The following is a 19,079-nucleotide window of genomic DNA, read 5'->3' on the forward strand; positions in this document are numbered from 1 at the left end:
AAAATAAGCTCGTGTTGCTAAAACTATGAAAAATCCCATCAGGTTGTAGCGTTTCATTTAGAGCTCCTTGCTGGCAGCGTCAGGCTGCTCGGATTCAATCAATGGCGAGCTGCAGCATGTTAATTGCCGCTGAGAAAGGAAGTGGCAGGTGGCGCCAACTCTGATGAGCTACGACGCAATTGATGTTTTCTGCGTTTGGGGGGCAAACGACAATTCGGTGATGTCTCTCTTCCCAGGCAGCAGATTGATAGGCTTCTCCTTCCAAACTGAAAATGGCAGCCTGCCCCACCCAGGTGGCGGATCGGAGAAACCACCTCAGCTGGGCAGAGGTGGCAGGGGGCAGCTGGCGCCGCCGCACGAACGGAGAAAGTGGCGGTCGATGAATGTGGGCAAGATTCGAAGTGGGAACTGATTGTCCTCAGAAGGTTCACGTGGGGCAAAGTCTCCTATTTCACCTCGCCTCGCTGCTGACAAGCTCGTAAAAGATGAATCTGCTGCGACAATTGGCAGCTATTCATGTTGATGGAAACGTGTTATATGTGCATGGCTCTAAATACCGCAATGAACCCTCAAATAAATGGTTTTGTGTCTCAGGAATCAAAACATATTCATGTGGGCTTGCCTGGCCCCTCTGAGGGCAGCGTTCAATTCATCTCTTTCTTCTCGGTGAAAGAACCTGGACAAAGCCTTGATTTCGTACAGGAGTCTGGAAATTAGCATGGGGTCTCTCATTACATGAGGCACCTGGAAGGATTTACCTGCCTGGCCTCTCATTGGATTCCACTGGAAGAGGTGGAACCAGCTCAGCTCAGGTGTGTGCTCTCAACAAAGGAAGGTATTTTCAATGCCATCGTAGGGAAGGGATGAGGCTGTCCTTACCCCAGCCTTCCTGGTCCTCTCATTATCTTGCCTGGGGAAGACTGGTTTTAAATTCCACTTATTCACCAGGCACGCACCCTTCTCCACGAACTGGCTGCTTTCTTCCACTCACAGTCTTGAAAACCAAGTTTGTTTCGTCCTCATTCTTAACCTCAGCACACATAAATGTAAGTTATAGTGCCCCTGGATGACCTGGTCAGTCCTGGGAGCACTCCCCATCCCATTCAATTCCCTGCATCCCGAGAAAGCCTTGATCCCCTGTTTGAAAAGATTCGCTTTTCTCATTGGCTGTCAATGGGAAATGTTTTGTGGGCTCTGACCTATAAGGAGAAGAGGCAGAGCCAGCCACCTAGGACAGGCTTGACTGGTGTTTGGGAATCTGCTGGGATCCCGCTGCCTTCCCGGTGGTCCTGAGCAGCAGACAGACTCAGCCATTCTGCCCGTTAGCTACAGAGCACCATCCCGAGGCTTCGGGAGCACGCTGGGTGATTATGTTGCACTCCTCCCAGCTCATTTCTGCAGAATAGGGAGGAGGAGGGGAGGAGAAGAAGAAATAAAGGAAGAAAGCGGGGAGGGAAAGAAAATATAAGGTACTGGGTTTGACCCTCAGCACCACAAAGAAGGAAAGAAAGGATGCAAAAACCATGACAACATGACTGACCAGGGCAGCCCCTGGACCACCCACTAGTGTGACAGCCACTGCAAATTCAGCTTGTCCCACCGTTGGGTGCTGTAAACTCTGCCTGGTGGTGTCCTGTCTCCTCCTGAAAATGCAATCCTGGGTAAACAGTGACTGAATTTTCAGTCTCAGGATGAACCTGAGACACAAAGAGGCCCAGCCACTCAACTAATTATCTTTGCTCACACCGGTAGTGGCCCAACCCAGCTGTGGCCTCAGGAGTCAGCGGCCTACATCTCCAGGTGCACAGCCCTACTCTGCACCCCCTCCAGCCCCCTGTCTTGTATTCCTGCCTACACTTCCCCTTCTTGTTTCAGGTGGCTTTCCATCGCCAGCCCTCACAAACAGCATGCTGGCACCCCCTCTGTCAAGGCAAACCTGGGAACACAACCCCGGCTGCCACTTGATCCAGTATTTTATCCTGGTTTCGTGTGTGTGTGTGTGTGTGTGTGTGTGTGTGCGTGTGTGTGTTCCAACATGCAAATAGTGGTCCTAAACTGTCAAGTTACCTAGCTCTGCTGCACGTCCCCAAAGTCCAACCAGAGGCCCACAAGCTGCGTGTTCCCTGGGATAGCTACAGATGTAGCCTGACATAAACCGTGAACTCACTTAAAACACGATGCCGTATTTTTTCGTCCCCCCCCCCCCCCATCCACCTACAACTGTGCCGTTCTCTATCATGAACATATCTAGGACCATATCATATTACTACGCCACTCCCTATGGCAGGGAGATGCCTCTTTTTATCTTACATGCTGGTGGAGTTGTGAAGCTGGGTTAGGATGCCCCAGCTCTAATCTGGTGTGGTGGCCCACACCTGTAGTTTCAGGGAACTGGAAGCAGGAGGATCAGGAGCTCAAGGTCAGCCTCAGTCATGTGGTGAGTTCCAGGCCAACCTGGATACATAAGACCCTGTCTCAAACAACAACAAAGGATGTGCGGTATGAGAGGGGTGCTGGAGAGATGGCTCCACTGGGAAGAATGCTTGCTGTGCAGGCATGGAGACCTGGGCTTATATTCCTACACCTTTGTAAAAGGCAGGCATAGCTGTGCTGTGGGGCAGAGACAGACTCACTGCCCAGCTGGCCTAGCCAAAAAGAGCAAACCTCAGGATTGGTGGCAGATCCTGTGCCAAGGGAATAAAATGGAAGTAAGCATTGGAGAAGACACAGTGGCATGCCATGCCAGAGTGAGTGTATAACTGTGTGCGCCCGCCTACACACAGTACACACATTTTACAGACACACCCACCTATGCACAAGTACACACAATGATAAATACATACATCTAACGGACACACCCACCTACACACAAGTACACACAATGACAAATAAATGCATCTTAAGGACAGGGTTACATCCTGGTGCTAAAGATCAAAGAGGGATGTGAAAGGAAAGGAACTGAGAGGGTTTAGGGTGAGTGTGAGGAGAGGTGGCTCTTGCAGGATTTTAGGGGGGTTGTGTAAAGGGTCAAGGCTTTCCAAGAGGGAGGCGGGACATGAGTCATTGGAAAAGCCCTCATGGTCCTGTGTGCCGCTGAAGCCAACAGCCTGATGCTGAGCAGTGGGGCTCATGACTTCGGTCCCCTCCCCATCCTACAATAACAGAAGATACAGTGTGCACAGATAGGTGTGTGCAGTACTCACATGCATGCATGCCCGTGTAAACAAGACCTCAAGAGAATAATTTTGAAATAATCCAGCAGTTCAATAAGTATATCCTTTCTACACACAGTCCCCAAGGGAGAGATAGCTAGGTTAGGGTTCTAGTTCTTGCTAAGTGCTGCTCCCTGGATGCCCCAGAAACTCATTGTGCCTTGATGTCTCCATCTGTGACATGGGGCTGCTCCCCCACATGCCTCCCTCAAGGCTTTCTGCTGTGTATAGTTTTTAAATGGAAATGGCAAGCTGGAGAGATAGCTCAGAGGTTAAGGACAGTTGCTGCTTTTGCAGAGGGTCTGGGTTTGGTTCCCAGCACCCATATGGTTGCTCACAACCATCTGTAATTACAGATGCCTTCTTCTGGTCTCCATGGGCTCCTGACATGCATATGGTATGCAAACATACATGCAGGAAAACATGCATATACATAATGTAAAAATAAATAAACCTTAAAAGAAAGACAAGCTTTAAAATGGGAAGAGCCAGCATTTAACTTTGTAATTGGATTCAGTGGCCCAGTCCCAACAGTAGAGCTAGAAAAGGACCTACAGGTCTCAGGTCAGAAGAGACATGGGCAGATGCCAGGTCAGGTGGCACACTCCTTTCAGGACTGTCCCCTGGATAATGGTTTGCATACAGACTACTCTGGGGTCACCTCTCTGACCTGACCTCTGATACTGAGCCGTCCAGCCCCTTCCTCGCCCATAAGCTAGCAGTGCTTTGAGCCCAAAGTTTCCCAAATAAACCACATGCAGATTTAGTTCCATTTCACACATGTCTAGCCTTCCTCCATGGAGAAATGTCTCAGTTCTCAACAGCTTTAGTATCTCCCCAGCAAACACTGGTGCAGTGTGGTACTCTTTTTCCTGTTGGCCACACAAGTCTGGAGATGGGGCGTGGATGGGGCAGAGGAGAGGGGGCGACAGACTGGGGATGATAGTCCAAGCCGCAATGTGAGTGAGACACAGTTGCAAAGTAACTCACACCTGCTTCCTTTGGTCCTTAAAAGTTAGGTGCTTGGTGCTTGAATCCCGGCACTGGGGAGATAGAGACATGTAAGTCCCGGAACTCACTGGCCACCAGCCTAGCCAAGTTGACAACTCCAGACCAATGGGGGCCACTGTCTCAAAAATAACAAAACACCAAAGTGGATTGCATTGTCCTCTGGCCTCCACGTATGAACTGTAATGAGGTTTTTCTTCCAGGAGAGATGTAAACATCTACCTACTCATTACAAGGCCAAGGACAAACAAAGCTCACCCTGGGAAACCAACGAGTTCACTGGGCTTCCTAACAGGAGTGTGGGGGCCTCACAGCAGCCACACTGTAAAGTCTGCACCTAGGATGGACAAGAGCTTCCCGTAGCTGCATAGATAAAATCCCTTTCTGTTAGCCTTTCCTAGTCTATATACGCTATCACTTCCCCAGACCCAGAAGCCATGTGCCATTAGGCAGAATTGCAACCAATGGCTGGGAAGAGTGGGCTGGACTATTCCGTGAGAGTCCAAGGCCCTCCCCCTCCCACGAGCAATGTCAACAGTTCACAGGCCCAGCTGTGTTCTCCACAGGAAGCACAGCTGACCTGAGGAAGATGACATCTGCTTTGCATGGAGGACCTTGTCCTACCACACGTGCTCACAGACACGTGCACTCACACGATCGTAAACATATATTCACACACACACAAGCTTAGCTGTTGCTGCTCTTCCTAGCCATGTTCTCTAGTCTTTTGCTACTGATTTCACAGATTTGCCTCTCTAGCTGGTCGTCAGCTATCACACTCAGGGAAAGAAATCCCCTCTGTATGTCTACAGTCCACCGTGAGACTCCGGAAGGACAGAGCTAAGTGCGTTGTCTGTTTCAGGAACCTGGAGCTCACCCCGCCCCCCCAGACCCATCTGTGTAACCCTCAGAGACATCCCACCTATGGCTGGATGTGGCACTGCACACCTTTAACCCCAGCACTTGAGAGACAGAGGTAGAAGCAGATGGATCTCTGTGGGTTGACGTCTAGCCTGACTTCTAGGTTAGTCAGGGATGCGCAGTGAGACCCTGTCTTGGAAAACAAAACAAATTCATCCCACCCTCAGCCTCCCATGTTCCCAACCGTGCTTGAGGCCTCCCGCTGTGCGCACACATGTGTGCACATGCTCCCTGGCAGGCTGCCTTTCCAAACCACCACCACAACCCTGGAGTCCCTAGGTATGTACAGCAAGGTGTTTTTAAAAATTGTTTTTATTGGGCTATACATTGTTCTCTGCTTCCATCCCTTCCTCCCCCTCCCCTTCTCCCTTCTCCCATGATCCCCACGCTCCCAATTTATTCAGGAGATCTTGTCTTTTTTTCCTTCCTATGTAGATCCATGTATGTCTCTCTTAGAGTCCTCTTTGTTGTCTAGGTTCTTTGGGGTTGTGAACTATAGGCTGGATTTTCTTTATTTCTAAAAGTCATTTATGAGTGAGTGTACATATTTTATTTGTCTTTCTGGGTCTGGGTTACCTCACTCAATATGATTTTTTTTTTCTAGATTCATCCATTTGCCTGCAAATTTTAAGATGTCATTATTTTTTCTACTTTATTGAACTCCATTGTGTATATGTGCCACATTTTCTTTATCCATTCTTCAGTTGAGGGGCATCTACATTGTTTCCAGGTTTTGGCTATTACGAATAATTCTCCTATGAACATAGTTAAGCACAAGTTCTTATATGATAGAGCACCCTTTGAATATATATCCAACAGAGGTATTGCTGGATCTTGAGGTAGATTGTTTCCTAATTTCCTGAAAAATTGCCATACTGATTTTCAAAGTGGCTGTACAAGTTTGCACTCCCACCAGCCTCTGCCAAGCTCTCCTTGGCTTGTGACCACCTGCTTCCAATCATGCCCTGCCCCCGGGCTTGCCTGTGTCCAGATGTTCCTTGTCTCATAAAGACATTGCCCTTCTTGGATTGACTGGCCACCATACTTCAGGGACATGCTCACTGGCAGAATGGCCTTCAAAGATCACCATGAGTACTTTAGAGTCCATAAAGAGTCTGAGGTCATTTTAACTGTCTTCAATAATTCTTTTTTTTAAAGATTTTATTTATTTATTATGTATACAACATTCTGCCTCCATGTATGCCTGCAGGCCAGAAGAGGGCGCCAGATCTCATTACAGATGGTTGTAAGCCACCACGTGGTTGCTGAGAATTGAACTCAGGTCGTCTGGAAGAACAGTCAATGCTCTTAATTACTGAGCCATCTCTCCAGCCCTTCAATAATTCTTTTTCCAAGTAGAGTCCCACTGTGAGGGGACACTGTTCAATCTGTAACATTCACTTGTAGGGAAACCTTTCGAATTTTGCCGTAACCTGTTTTGAGATGGCTAAGTAGTCTTCATCCTGAGCTTTGAAAAAATATGATCTTTTTAAAAGGAAAAATACAAGGGAAACACTGTGAAAGTACAGTTGACAGCTATGTGACGAGTAAAGATTACACACACCACTTATGAACTCTGTCTGAACCGAGCTCCAAGACACCAATTCGCACTCCATTATCTAACACCGTGGTTGCTTTTCCAGTGTCTTCCTGGTGGTCATGCCTCCTTTTACCAAACTCCAATGTCAAGTGGATTCTTTTACGTCTTCACAGGAGTGGCTGGACCTGCAGACATTCAAAACTGTTTAACCCACCCCTCAGTAGAAAAGTGTCTTCTTTTGTATGTTTTAATTTGATTGATATATTTAAGCCCTACAAAGACTTTTTGTAATTTATGTAGCTATTGTGCTTTTTACCCTGTTTGTAGCTTACTCTTTTATTTCTATTTACTTACTACATTTTAAAATTTAATTAATATGGGGGGTTGGTTGGGTACAAGCGTCATGGTGCATATATGGAGAGCCATGTATGGAGAGCCTCCTTTGTGGAGGCCAGAAATTGAACTTAGGTTGTCAGGCTTGGCAGCCAAGTGCCCTTTCCCCCTGAGCCATCTTACTTCCCCCACCTTTATTCTTTGGAAGCATGGTCTTGTTATATCTCTCTGATGAGCCTGGAACTTGCTGTGTGACTCAGGCCAGCCTCAAACCTGTGGTGAACTCCTGCTCTGCCTCCTGAGTGTTGAAACTACAGGGAAGTGTCTCCACATGGGGCTTGCTGTTTGTGTGTGTATGTGTTGTTGTTGTTCATGCATGTGAGATTTTGGATACGTGTATCTACTATCATTCTCCACCAAACAGCCTTGAGACAGAGTTTCCTGATGAACTGGAAACTTGCTGCCTTGGCTCGCTGGTTAGCGAGCTCTCCAAGTCTTCCTAGCTCGGTTCCTTCAATATACAGTCATTCCCTGCCTTTTATGTGGGTGCTAGAGATTTGAACTCCAGTCCTCGTACTTGCATAGCAAACGTTCTTAGTCACTGAGCCATCTCCCTAAAGCCTCTTTAAAAATATTTTTGTTTTAAATTTCTTCTTTGAGGATTCCATAGACAAATACAATGTACTTTGATCATGCCTACTCAACAGCCCCACTCAACCCCTTCCAGAAAGCTCCTCACAACTTCGTATCCCCACTTTGTTTTTTTTTTTTTTTAGGTTCTTTATTTTATTTTATTTTTTTTATTGAGAAAAGGAAAAAAAAAGTTTCCCCCTCCTCCCAGCCTCCCATTTCCCTCCCCCTCCCCCTACTCTTCTCCCCCTCCCTCTCCAGTCCAAAGAGCAGTCAGGGTTCCCTGCCCTGTGGAAAGTCCAAGGTCCTCCCCCCTCCGTCCATGTCTAGGAAGGTGAACATCCAAACTGGCTAGGCTCCCACAAAGCCAGAACATGAAGTAGGATCAAAACCCCGTGCCATTGTCCTTGGCTTCTCATCAGCCCTGATTGTTCGCCATGTTCAGAGAGTCCGGTTTTATCCCATGCTATTTCAGTCACAGTCCAGCTGGCCTTGGTGAGCTCCCATTAGATCAGCCTCACTGTCTCAGTGGGTGGGTGCACACCTCGTGGTCCTGACTTCCTTGCTCATCTTCTCCCTCCTTCCGCTCCTCATTGGGACCTTGGGAGCTCTGTCCAGTGCTCCAGTGTGTATCCCCACTTTGTAACCCAGAGTCGAGTTATGAGTTCTGCCTGTAGCTCATGGGTGTGGGGACATCCAGCGGGGCATGGGCCATGCATGAACCACATTGTGAGACACAGGTGGGTGCTGGGTTGTTGAGGGAAGAGGACAAGACTGGACAGAGGCATGGCTGGGAAAGACACAAGGTTAGCAAGGAATATGGTCCCCCAAGGAAAGCCTGGTGACACTTCAGGACCTGCGGATCTCGGAATGGTATGGCCACTCAGAGAGCTGGAGAAGAGGCCTACAAAGCACCATGACTTAATTTAAAAAGTTAGTTAAGAAGACTTTGTGGGTGAGAGCACTTACAGCTTATGCATGGGGACCGGAGATCAAATTCTCAGCACCCACATAAAAATCGGGGTATGTGAGGCAAGAAAGAAGGCTCAGCAGTTAAGAGCATGGCTGCTCTTCCAGAGGACGTTCTCGTTTGACTTCCAGCACCCACATGGCAGCTCACAAGTGTCTGTAACTCTAGTTCCGGGTGATCCAATGGCCTCTTCTGAACTCCGAGGTGTGCACCTAGCGTGCACCCATACATCTGGGGAAAGCACCAGACACATGATCTTTCTTAAAGCTGAGTGTGGCCATGTGATTCCGGCACTGTGAGGGCGGGCAAAAGCCAGACGACTGTGTGGTCTGCCAGCCACCAACAGAGCTCCAGTTCCAGTCAGAGACCATCTTCAAGAGAACAGAGTGGAGTGACAAAGCAGGGGACCTCTGCAGGTAGCGGTGGAAATGGACTATTTACTTCCAATTGTCCATTCACCATCTTAGATCCTTAGCCAAAGCTATACACATACACACACACACACACACACACACACACACAGAATCTTATCAGCATCCATATCTTATCTTCCCATTCCTCTTGTCAGCTTTGCCGCCTGTGCCGCTGTTTAATGGCTTGTTCTGGGAGGCAGCGCTCAACCACCAAGATTGACCTTCCTTTTAGCTGTGCTCAGTGGCTTCCAAAGTACATAGAAGACCATAAAATTTTCCAAGAGGCTGTTTATAGATAAGTGCATACATGGGAAACAAAGATCTCCGTGAATAGCTTGAGGATGCTATGTTTAGGACATTGTCAGTGCACACACAAAGTTATCAGCAATCTGTTGCAGACCTACAGAATGTTAGAGTCAGAAGGAGCCTGAAATGCCCAGCACCAACACACAGACTACTTACATTAACATCACCTGAAGTGATGTTTCGGTTTCACTTTGAATTAAATGAGTCAGAATCTCTGGAAACGGTGTTGGTTAATACCTGTTTTAAAAAAAAAAAAAAAACTTTAGGAGATTGCAGAGCCCCGTCAGAAACAAGAATTGCTATTCACTATTCTATACCAACCACCTCATTTAGTAGAGGAAAAAAATGGAGACCCAAAGAAGGCCTTTGAGCTGCGTGGATTTGACACCACAATCAGAGCTTATAGTATACAGGTGTGGAAAATGTCTCCTGTGTCGGAGATCCTGGGCAAGAAGGGTTAGTGATATAATCAAAGCACAATTTCACTGTGGTGTGGCCTGCCTCGTTGTCTCCGTGTGTGTGTGTGTGTTTAGAAATCGTCCCAGGATAGTAGACTCCTCAACTCCTCTTCTGCTTGGTAAGAGGCACCAGGAAAATTATTATGTTCTGAAAAGGTGAAATGGCAACTCTTGAGCACACATAAGTGAATCCATACTCTAAGGAACAGCTGCTGCTGGTCCATGTGCAGGTTAGAACACACAACGGTGGGAGCTCTGCTAGTCCGTGTGCAGGTTAGAACACACAACGGTGAGCCACTCCAGGAAGGCTTTAGTAGCCGTATCTCCTTGAATGGAAGCACAGCTGGCTTGTAGGAATTTCATGCGGGAATGGGAAGAGATGAAAGATCCCATGAGTTTTCAATGCCTAAACTATCACACGACTTTTGTTTTGAGACGGTCTCACTAGCTATGTGCCTTCACCTCCTGGGTGCTAGGATTACGGGTGTGTGCTATCATGCCTGGCACACATGGCCTCTTGAGAACACTCCTTTATTTGCTTCTGGGTTCCTGGAGTCACACACACGTGCGCGCGCACACACACACACACACACACACACGACAGATAAGGCCCTATGTCTCCCTGGTCCTCTGAGTGCATGTTGTGTTGCTCAGTTTTTGGTTAGCCTGACACACGCTCGAGTCATGTGAAAAGAGGGAACAACAGAATGAGAAAATGCCCCTATCAGATTGGCCTGTAAACAAGCTTATGAGACGTTTTCTTGATTAATGATTGATCTGAAGAGTCCATCTCACTATGTATGGTGCCTCCCTGGGCAGGTGTTCCTGGGTTGTAGAATAAAACAAACTGAGCAAACCAGGAGAAACCAGCCAGTAAGCAGTGCTCCTCCATGGTCTCTGCTTCGGTTCCTGCCTTGACTTCCCTCCACAATGGACTAGAACCTAAGAGGTGAAATAAACCTTTCCCTCCCCAAGTTGCTTCTGGTTGTAGTCTTCATCCAAACAACAGGAAATAAGATGCACGTACCCCTCATCAGCATGCGTGTCACTCATGGACAAGCCTGTGACGGAAAACAGACGCCCCTACCAGGATGCGGCATGATCAGCTGCCTCGCGCCCCAATCACTGGCCCACAGTTTCTCCAGCTCGGTCCAAGCTCTTGCTCCCTTTGAGTCAGGTGTTCAGTTGGATTCTATTAGTTTGGTTAGAGGACAGGCGTGCGTGCATGTGTGTGTGTGTGTGTGTGTGTGTGCGTGCGCATTCATGTGCATGTGTGTGTGTTGTAGAGCATCCTCAGAGCATAACAGCCGCCATCTTCCTTTAAGCAGTTGTGAATACTTGGAACTCCCCGCTTCCACTCCCATCTCCCCTACCTAGAAACAGAGCCTGTTTCCTTATAGATGTTTCCTTACAGAAGAAGGGAGCCAGGAGAGTCATTGGACTCTCATCTCAATCCTGGCTACTCCCTCCTGCAAACCCCTTAAGTAATTTTGCCCTAATTGCATCTGGTCTATGGAGGTGCTAGAGTAGCTGAAGAGGGCTCCGTTTATACAGTTAAGAGAACTCATTCATGCTGGGGTAGGACTTTGCAGTGGTACCACTGTTTGGGGAGTCACCCTCACTGTAGGTAACCCCTCATCCAGGCTCTGTAACTAAGTCTGATAAACTCATTGGTTCCCCGAATTTGACTTCAGTGGAATTGTAGTTTGTTGGTATTGCTTGTGTAAGGAGGGGCAGAAATTTGTCTCACCAGGGAGAGAGCTGTGGAAACAGTATTTAACTCTACTGGCTGGTGAGGTACCAAGGTGAGAGTGTGGGAAAGAGATAAGCAAACACAAAAGCCCAAGCCCAGAACTTAGGACAAAGAAGCGCAATAAAAATATGTCTTTTAAATATCGTCAGCATGAGTCTTTGAAACTGCCCTGTGTGACTCCAGCATCAGGCCAAGAGAGTCTGGAACTAACTCTATTGCTTTTGGCTACATAGGTCAGGATAAGTGTCTCACGGGAGTCCATGGTTGTTCCTGCATCGCCTGTGTTCCTACATCTGGTCTTTTCACACAAGCAATTATGATACCAGACCCATTGATGCCTTACAAGAATAAACGGGCCATCTGCCATCATGGACTTCTAGTTTCAGCGGCGTGTGGAGAGAGGGTCAAAGTCCGCAGAGTCATGCAGAAGTCTGTTGGAACCAGAGCCCATTTTGGTTAGTTGACTTTTTCAAGACATGAGAATGCTAACAATACAGGGACCCTTACAAAGGGTAAAGCAAGAGAACCCCAGCAGCGTGCGTGCGTGCGTGCGTGCGTGCGTGTGTGTGTGTGTGTGTGTGTGTGTGTGTGTGTAAGTCAGGGGAGAAATAAAGGCACAGGGTGTGTGTGTGTGACCCATGCAAGGGGTAAAGTAAGAGACCCCCAGCAGCGTGTGTGTGTGTGTGTGTGTGTGTGTGTGTGTGTGTGTGTGTGTGTGAGGGTCGAAATGAATGTTCCCCTTGCACGCACGTGTCCTTGCGTGCAGACACCTCAGCAAGCAGCAGACCTGGACAACCACGCAGCCCAGACAGCCCGGGGCGCGGGGCCCCAGGCGCAGCAGCTCCTTGCAGGGCGGAGGGCGGCGCGAGGGAGGGAGCGAGGGACGGGAAAGGCGAGCGAGCTGCCTCAAATGCCTGGAATAATTCCGCTTCCGTTTGGAAAGCCAGTCCCGCCGCCGCCCGCCGCGGCCGCCCAGCTCCAGCTCCGTATCCCGCCGCCATGGCCACCTCCCCACAGAAGTCGCCCTCTGTCCCCAAATCTCCTACCCCCAAGTCGCCTCCATCCCGCAAGAAAGATGACTCGTTCTTGGGGAAACTCGGAGGGACGCTGGCCCGGAGGAAGAAAGCCAAGGAAGGTAGGACCGGCCGAGGCCGCGAGCCTTGCGGAGACCTGGGAGTCTGGGGGTGGGGGACCCCCTGGCAGTGCCGGGCGCGCCTTGCACTGTCCCCGTGTCGCCTTCAGGGCCCCGGACCGGGCTGGTGTCCTCGCCAGGCCACAGACGGAGCCCAGGGTTTGGGTGACTGTGGTCCCAGAACCCAGGCCCAGCCGGTCCCCTGCGCCCTCCGCTAGGCCGCTGTCCCCGCCCTCTGCGCGCCCGAGGGCTGGCATTTGCCAAGTTGCTGCTGAAAAGTTTTCTCCGGTTCCGTCACTGCCCGCTCTCTGCCTTCATTGGTTTCTGCAGCGCCGTCGTTTCCCGGGTGCCTTCAGGTCCTTTACTGCAGGAGCGCTGGCTTCCTTGGATCTCTCGCTGGGCCCCTGAGCTTGTGTGGACACCGATGATTTGTATCAAATGTTTGTTGACTGAGAGAGAGAAAAAACGCGCCAAGGTGGACGGAGGGGTAAACTCAGTACACCTAAGGGCCATGACCCTGCTGTGAACCCGGGCAAACAAAACAAAACAAAACAACAAAAAACCCAAACAAATCAACATCACCAAAACTCCAAACACTTTTTTTTCTCACCCAGCAATCTTGGTTTTGTTTCCCAAACAGTTTCTGTGTAAAATTCTTTGTCCTGTAGGCAGAGTTTGCAACTTTGTTTTGGGTGTATAAAATGAAGTGATGGTTCTCCAAAACCAATGTGGTGATAGGTGTGTGAATAAGAGCTGTAGGGTTAAAAAGGTTTGCTTTTTGGCTGCACTGGGATTGAACCTAGAGGACCTTGGGTCTGTCTACTGCGCAAGTACCACCCTCTTGTTGTTGCTTGTTGCTTTTCTTTTGAGATACTTAGTTGCCGGGGCCAACCTTGAGCTTACCCTGTAGCCCAGGCAGGACTTTGTGGTCCTCCTGCCTCAGCTTCCAAAGCAGTTGGGATTCCAGGACTGCCTTCCCAGACCCAATTTCTATTGATGGATTGTTCTTGTCTGTACTGGAGGTTGGGCTTAGGGTCTTGGTGGTGTTAGGCAAGTAGTCTACCACTCTGTTGTAGCCCAAGCCCCCAGGTCATTTTAGGAGACTGAGTAGTAGTGGGTCTGAGGTGATGAACTAGGAAATGTCTACTGTTCTTAGTCTCCTGAAATATGGAGGCCACGTTGCTGTTTAATTAACAAACTAAGTGCAAAAGCTAAGTGTGTCTAGATTGCAGCACGAGTCTGCAAACACCCCCCTCCCCCGTTAATGTCATAGTTAGTTCCCCCTTATCTGTAGGGGGAAATTACTTCAAGCTGCCTAGTGGATAGCCCATACTATAGAGCTGTACTGAGCCTGATATATAGTATGCATCTTGCTATATATGTCTATGGTGAAGTTTAACTTGTCTGTTAGGCAGGTTAACTGAGCTGGGAGCGCTCAGTGGGAAAAGGCACTCGCCAAGCCAGACTGGTGATTTGAATCCTACAGAAAGGTGGAAGGAAAGAGCTGACTCTTCAAGGCTGTCCTCTTACTTGGGCCAGAATTCCCACATACGTACATCATGCACGCACACAATAATGATAGTACTTAGTACTGTACTTAGTACTTAGTACTGTAGGCATTGTACTGCTGGGACAGTCAAGCTGATACTTGAGCCAATAGCAAAATAGCTACTAAATTACCGACGCCTAACAATGTAGAGCTGCAGGACTCCTGTCCCAGGCAGGAAGGTGTGAAGTGAAGCAAATATTCATCATGCCAACCAGAACGGTGTGCAGTGTAAAACTTAGGAGGTATTTCTGAAATTTTCCATTTATTATTCTGCAACCACCATTGACCACAGGTCTCTGATACCACAGAAGTGGAAATTGTGGGCGGGTGTTTTGGTAAGCCCTTGATTAACGTACAGTGGGTGAGACTGATCATGAGATCCTACCTTGGGAAGTCCTTTTTCTAGATTCTGTTCTTGGTTGGTATTGGCTCATCCACCTGATGATTGGCAGCTCAGAATTACTGAGGACCGTAACTGGTCAGCAGTGTTCACCACACTGTTTTCAACTATGAGAAAGGTTTGTATTAGTTCAAAGATGATCAGTTTGTCCCATCTGCTATCTTGGAGTCTGATATGGCGTTGGCTGTTTTGAAATAGATCATGGTACTTTCTGGAGTCTTATCTTGACCAGGCTCAGTATCCGCTGTCCCTGCAGCTGGTCCTGGGGGACATGATCTTAAGACTCTTTGGCATCCTGTCTCTTCCGTTCATCAGAGCCCTGAGGAAACAGAAGGTCAACTTGGATGGGATGCTGAAAATAATTACTGAAGGAGTGTAGAGAGGGTAAAGTCTAGAGGGAGCGAGCCATGCCAAGGACTAAGGCCTTGGACCGGTGGGAAGTTGGCAAAGCTTTTCCCCTAGATCAAGCTCAGAACAATGGCAAAGCCTTCCCCTGGTCTGAGTGCAGATGTTGACACTGTGTGCACAAGTGTGAGCCTTACGAACGATTGACCAGTGTGTGCAAAAACTAACACCAGCAGCTCCCTCCTCCTGGATGTTTACACTGGAGACTGCTCACCTACAGACACCTCCTACCACGCTGTCCATAATAAACTTGCAGAAGTTCTGAGTTACTGCAGAGTTGGTGCCACTCCACCAGAGTGTGCACAGCTCACCTGACCCCCCACCAGAGTGTGCACGGCTCACCTGACCCCCCACCAGAGTGTGCATGGCTCACCTGACCCCCCCCTGCACAGCTCACCTGACCCCCCCCAATAGAGTGTGCACGGCCCACCTGACCCCGGCTTTTCTGTCTAAGTGTCCGTTCTTTCTTCATTCCCTCAACACCCAAGTAGCAGGTGTTGCAGTGAAAGTTATTTACAAAGCCACCAGCAAGCTGATGAGAACCAAGACAGGATGCTTCAACAGCAGGCATGTCCAACCTTTCTATGTGGTGACATGATGTCACCTAGAAAGTTGATGATTGAAAGTCACCCAATTGAGTTACCCTCCAAAATTGTCGAGGAGGTCTTCATAATGTTTTAAGTGGGATTATGATTTTGTGTTAGCTAGCACTGATAGGCCGTGGATAGCCCAAGGGCACAGGTTGGAGAGCTGGGAGTAACAGGAAGCTGTTTGTTACCTTCCCTATGCTTAAAGGGACAGGAAAGGTAACCGGAACACTTTTGGAGCTGGAGCCTGGTTTTTGTTTGTTCGTTTGCTTTTCAAATTATGTGTATGAATGTTTTGCTTGCATGTATGTCTGTACTACATGTGTGCTCGGTGCCCACAGAGGTCAGGAGAGGGCATCAGATCCCCTGGAACTAGAGTTACAGACAGTTATGAGCCACCACATGGGTGCTGAGACTCAAACTTGCGTCCTCCGTAAGAGTATTAAGTGCTCTTAACCGCGGAGCCAATTCTCTATAGCTCTTGATTTTATTGTTTTTGTTTTGTTGTGCTGGGGCTCAGGCTTTGTACATGAGAAGCAGCCCTGTGACACTGAGCTACATCCTCAGTGGCCTCGCTTGGCATGTGCTCTTCCACCCCACTCCCTCCCCCCTCCCCCCATATATGCTATATGTGTAAGAATATGGTTACATTTGCGTGCTTCTTTAGGACAGAGGTCAGTGCTGAGTGTCTTCCTCAACTTCTCTTTACCTTTATTTTTATTTTTTACTAGTGTGTGTCCATGTGATGCTTATGTTGGGGAGCATTCATATGTCATGTGCCTATGTGGAGGTCACCAGGCTTACTTACTTAACAATTTTTTTTTTAAACGAGACAGCAGTCTCTTTTCTCAGTGATCCTGGCACTCACTGATCAGGGTAGAGCGGCTAGCCATCAAGCCCAGGATCCTCTGCCTCTGCCTTCCTAGCGCTGGGGCTGCAGGCACACACTGTTGTGCCCTGCTTTTTGTTTTTTGTTTTTTTTTGTTTGTTTTGTTTTGTTTTGTTTTTCGAGACAGGGTTTCTTTGTGGCTTTGGAGCCTGTCCTGGAACTAGCTCTTTTAGACCAGGCTGGTCTCGAACTCACAGAGATCCGCCTGCCTCTGCCTCCCGAGTGCTGGGATTAAAGGCGTGCGCCACCATCGCCCAGCCTGTGCCCTGCTTTTTAAGTGGGTGGTGAGGATGTGAGCTTGGGTCCTCAAGCTTGCACGGTAAACACTGGGTGTCCCACCCAGCTCTTCTAACCCTCTTTGTCCTTTTTTTTTTTTTTTGAGACGGGATTTTACTTCAGAAATGCAGGTCTTGAATTTTTAATCCTCCTGCCTCAGCCTCTGAGTAAGCAGGATTGTAGGCTTATGTTCCAGGCCCAGCTTCCAAGGATTGTCAGACAGGAACTGTAGTCCTTAGGGACACAGTTATTGTTAGGAATGTGCAGACGGAGGGGGAGAGCCGAGCAAGAGGAGGCTCATGTGCTTTCCGTCCATGAACCAGATGATATGCACCAGGGCAAGGAGCCTGGGAGCAGAATGTAAGGACCGACTCTTACGTACTCCTCAGCAGATGCTGGATACCAGAGGAGAGGAGAGGAGGGTGGAGCGAACCTGGTGAACCCCATCAAAATGGTCTCCCCTTTTCCAGCAGAGACGCAGCATTTCATTAGTACGGCCATGGGGCGGGGGTGGGAGCTCTTCATTCTGTCCCGGTACCTCACTGTCTCTTACTTAGCTTGTTTGCAGCTCCTAAGTCCCGCCCTTTCTTATTTTGGGTTTGCTCAATTGAGGTTTTCGAAACCAAGTGCAAGATCTTACTTGTATTCTCATAAACTATAAAGCCCCAACTCTGTTCAGTCCATTAATGATGGGCAAATAGGAGGAGTGTACATAGCTTCTGACCGGGCTGGCCACCATCCACTCCAGCTACTTTCTGGTTCTATAAAACAGCCAAAAGAGGCTTGAGGCTGGTACGAAAATGGTGTGCCATGACCCACAACTCCTCAACTGTAGTGACGTCAGGCTGGATCTTGCTCTGCACTGTGTGTGAGTTCACAACTCTTTGCCATGCAGAATCTGCCTTCTACTTCTTGACTCCTCAGAATCATGAGCCTTGATATGCTGGCCAACTGTCCCGGGGCTTCAGCATGGACTGCTCATGGCACCGAGAACCACCCTTCATCGTTTGATACCTGCTTGCTCTGTCCCTCTGTGGGGCCCAAAGATGGAAAAGACTGATGTGTGCTAGAATATTTAGGTCAATAGTTTCTACACTGTCTTCCTAAGGATACTCACTGTTTACGTCATAAAGTCAGTCTCATCTAGAAGATACCAAGTAAATTTCCACATTTGTGTTTTATTGTTTTGTGTGTTTTGTTTTGACAGGACTGGAGATCAAACCTCAGGTCTCCTGCATTCAAGGCAAGCAATTCTATAAGCTGTAACCCTACCTTATGTGTTTGGTTTTTTGGACCATGTCTTCATGTAGTGTGTGCTGGCTTTGTACTCCCTCTATAACTGAGGATGACCTTGAACTCCTGATCCTCCTGCCTTTACCTCCCAAGTTCTGGGACTTTGGGAATGTACCATCATGCTCAGCTACTCAACAGACAGAGGCTGGAGAAATGGTTCAGTGGTTAAGAGCACTGGCTGCTCTTTCAGAGGACCAGGGTTCGATTCCTATTACCTACATGGCAGCTCACAACTATTTGTAACTCTAGTCCCAGGGAGTCTAATGCTCTCTTCTGGCTTCTGCAAGCACCAGGCACACATGTGGTACATGGACATACATGCAGAGGAAAAAATACCCATACACATTTTTAAAAAATTAAAAAATACACAAACCCACTGTTTGATGAACAAGAGAAAAGAGGAGGAAAAAAGTCTTTCGTAGCTTACGGTTTTATGTTGAACTTCTTTCCTCTCCTTTTTAATGTCTGTGACATGAACCAAATTTCTTAAAATATCTAAGTCTCTCCTTCATCATCTTTAATGTGAGATTAAAATTCCTTTTATTTATTTAGTTAGTTTTTTAGTGCTGTGATCAACCTTGTGTGTGACAAGCAAGTGCTTTACCATGCACGGTACCCCAGGTCCCCACTTCCTCCTGAAAGTGTGAAGTTTAGAGGGGCGGTGTCATATGCATCACAGGGCACAAATAGTGGCTATTGAAATTGACAACTTTAAAAAAGTCTTTGAAATTTAAAATAGTCTTTTTCGTGGGCCATAGAACCTTCTATGGCTTCTACAGTAACTAGTGACTGTGTGAAGCCCATATGGCACTAATTTGAACCTTATAGGAAAGGCTAGGTAGCCTTTCTTTGCAAGACTGATCCTGTTCCCAAGATGTTAATGTGCGCTTTCCACCCAGGGCCTGTGCTCAGGAGTTATAACTCAGCTGGCTTCTGTTTTGCTCTGGGGCTCTGGTGAGTTTCCAGTCTTGCGTCATTGTGATAGAGACGGGAAGGTTTGGGAA

General features: G+C 48.2%; 1 protein-coding gene and 1 long non-coding RNA gene across 2 annotated transcripts in view; one reads left to right on the top strand and one right to left on the bottom strand.

Moving 5' to 3' along the window:
* Positions 1–6,335: 6,335 nt before the first annotated feature.
* Positions 6,336–11,972, bottom strand: LOC142850931 (uncharacterized). Its single transcript, XR_012910719.1, has 3 exons — positions 11,888–11,972; positions 9,490–9,570; positions 6,336–6,866 (listed from the first exon to the last, which is right to left on the bottom strand). It is a non-coding gene; the product is annotated as an uncharacterized LOC142850931 (long non-coding RNA).
* Positions 11,973–12,084: 112 nt separating this feature from the next.
* Positions 12,085–19,079, top strand: part of Parva (parvin alpha) — a 154,222-nt gene continuing 147,227 nt past the window's right edge. Inside the window, exon 1 of the mRNA XM_075971916.1 lies at positions 12,085–12,679. Coding sequence (XP_075828031.1) covers positions 12,544–12,679 — 136 coding nt within the window. The 5' untranslated portion in view covers positions 12,085–12,543. The remainder of the gene's footprint in view (positions 12,680–19,079) is intronic.

This window comes from Microtus pennsylvanicus, chromosome 5, assembly GCF_037038515.1.
Source record: "Microtus pennsylvanicus isolate mMicPen1 chromosome 5, mMicPen1.hap1, whole genome shotgun sequence".
Lineage (NCBI taxonomy): Eukaryota > Metazoa > Chordata > Mammalia > Rodentia > Cricetidae > Microtus > Microtus pennsylvanicus.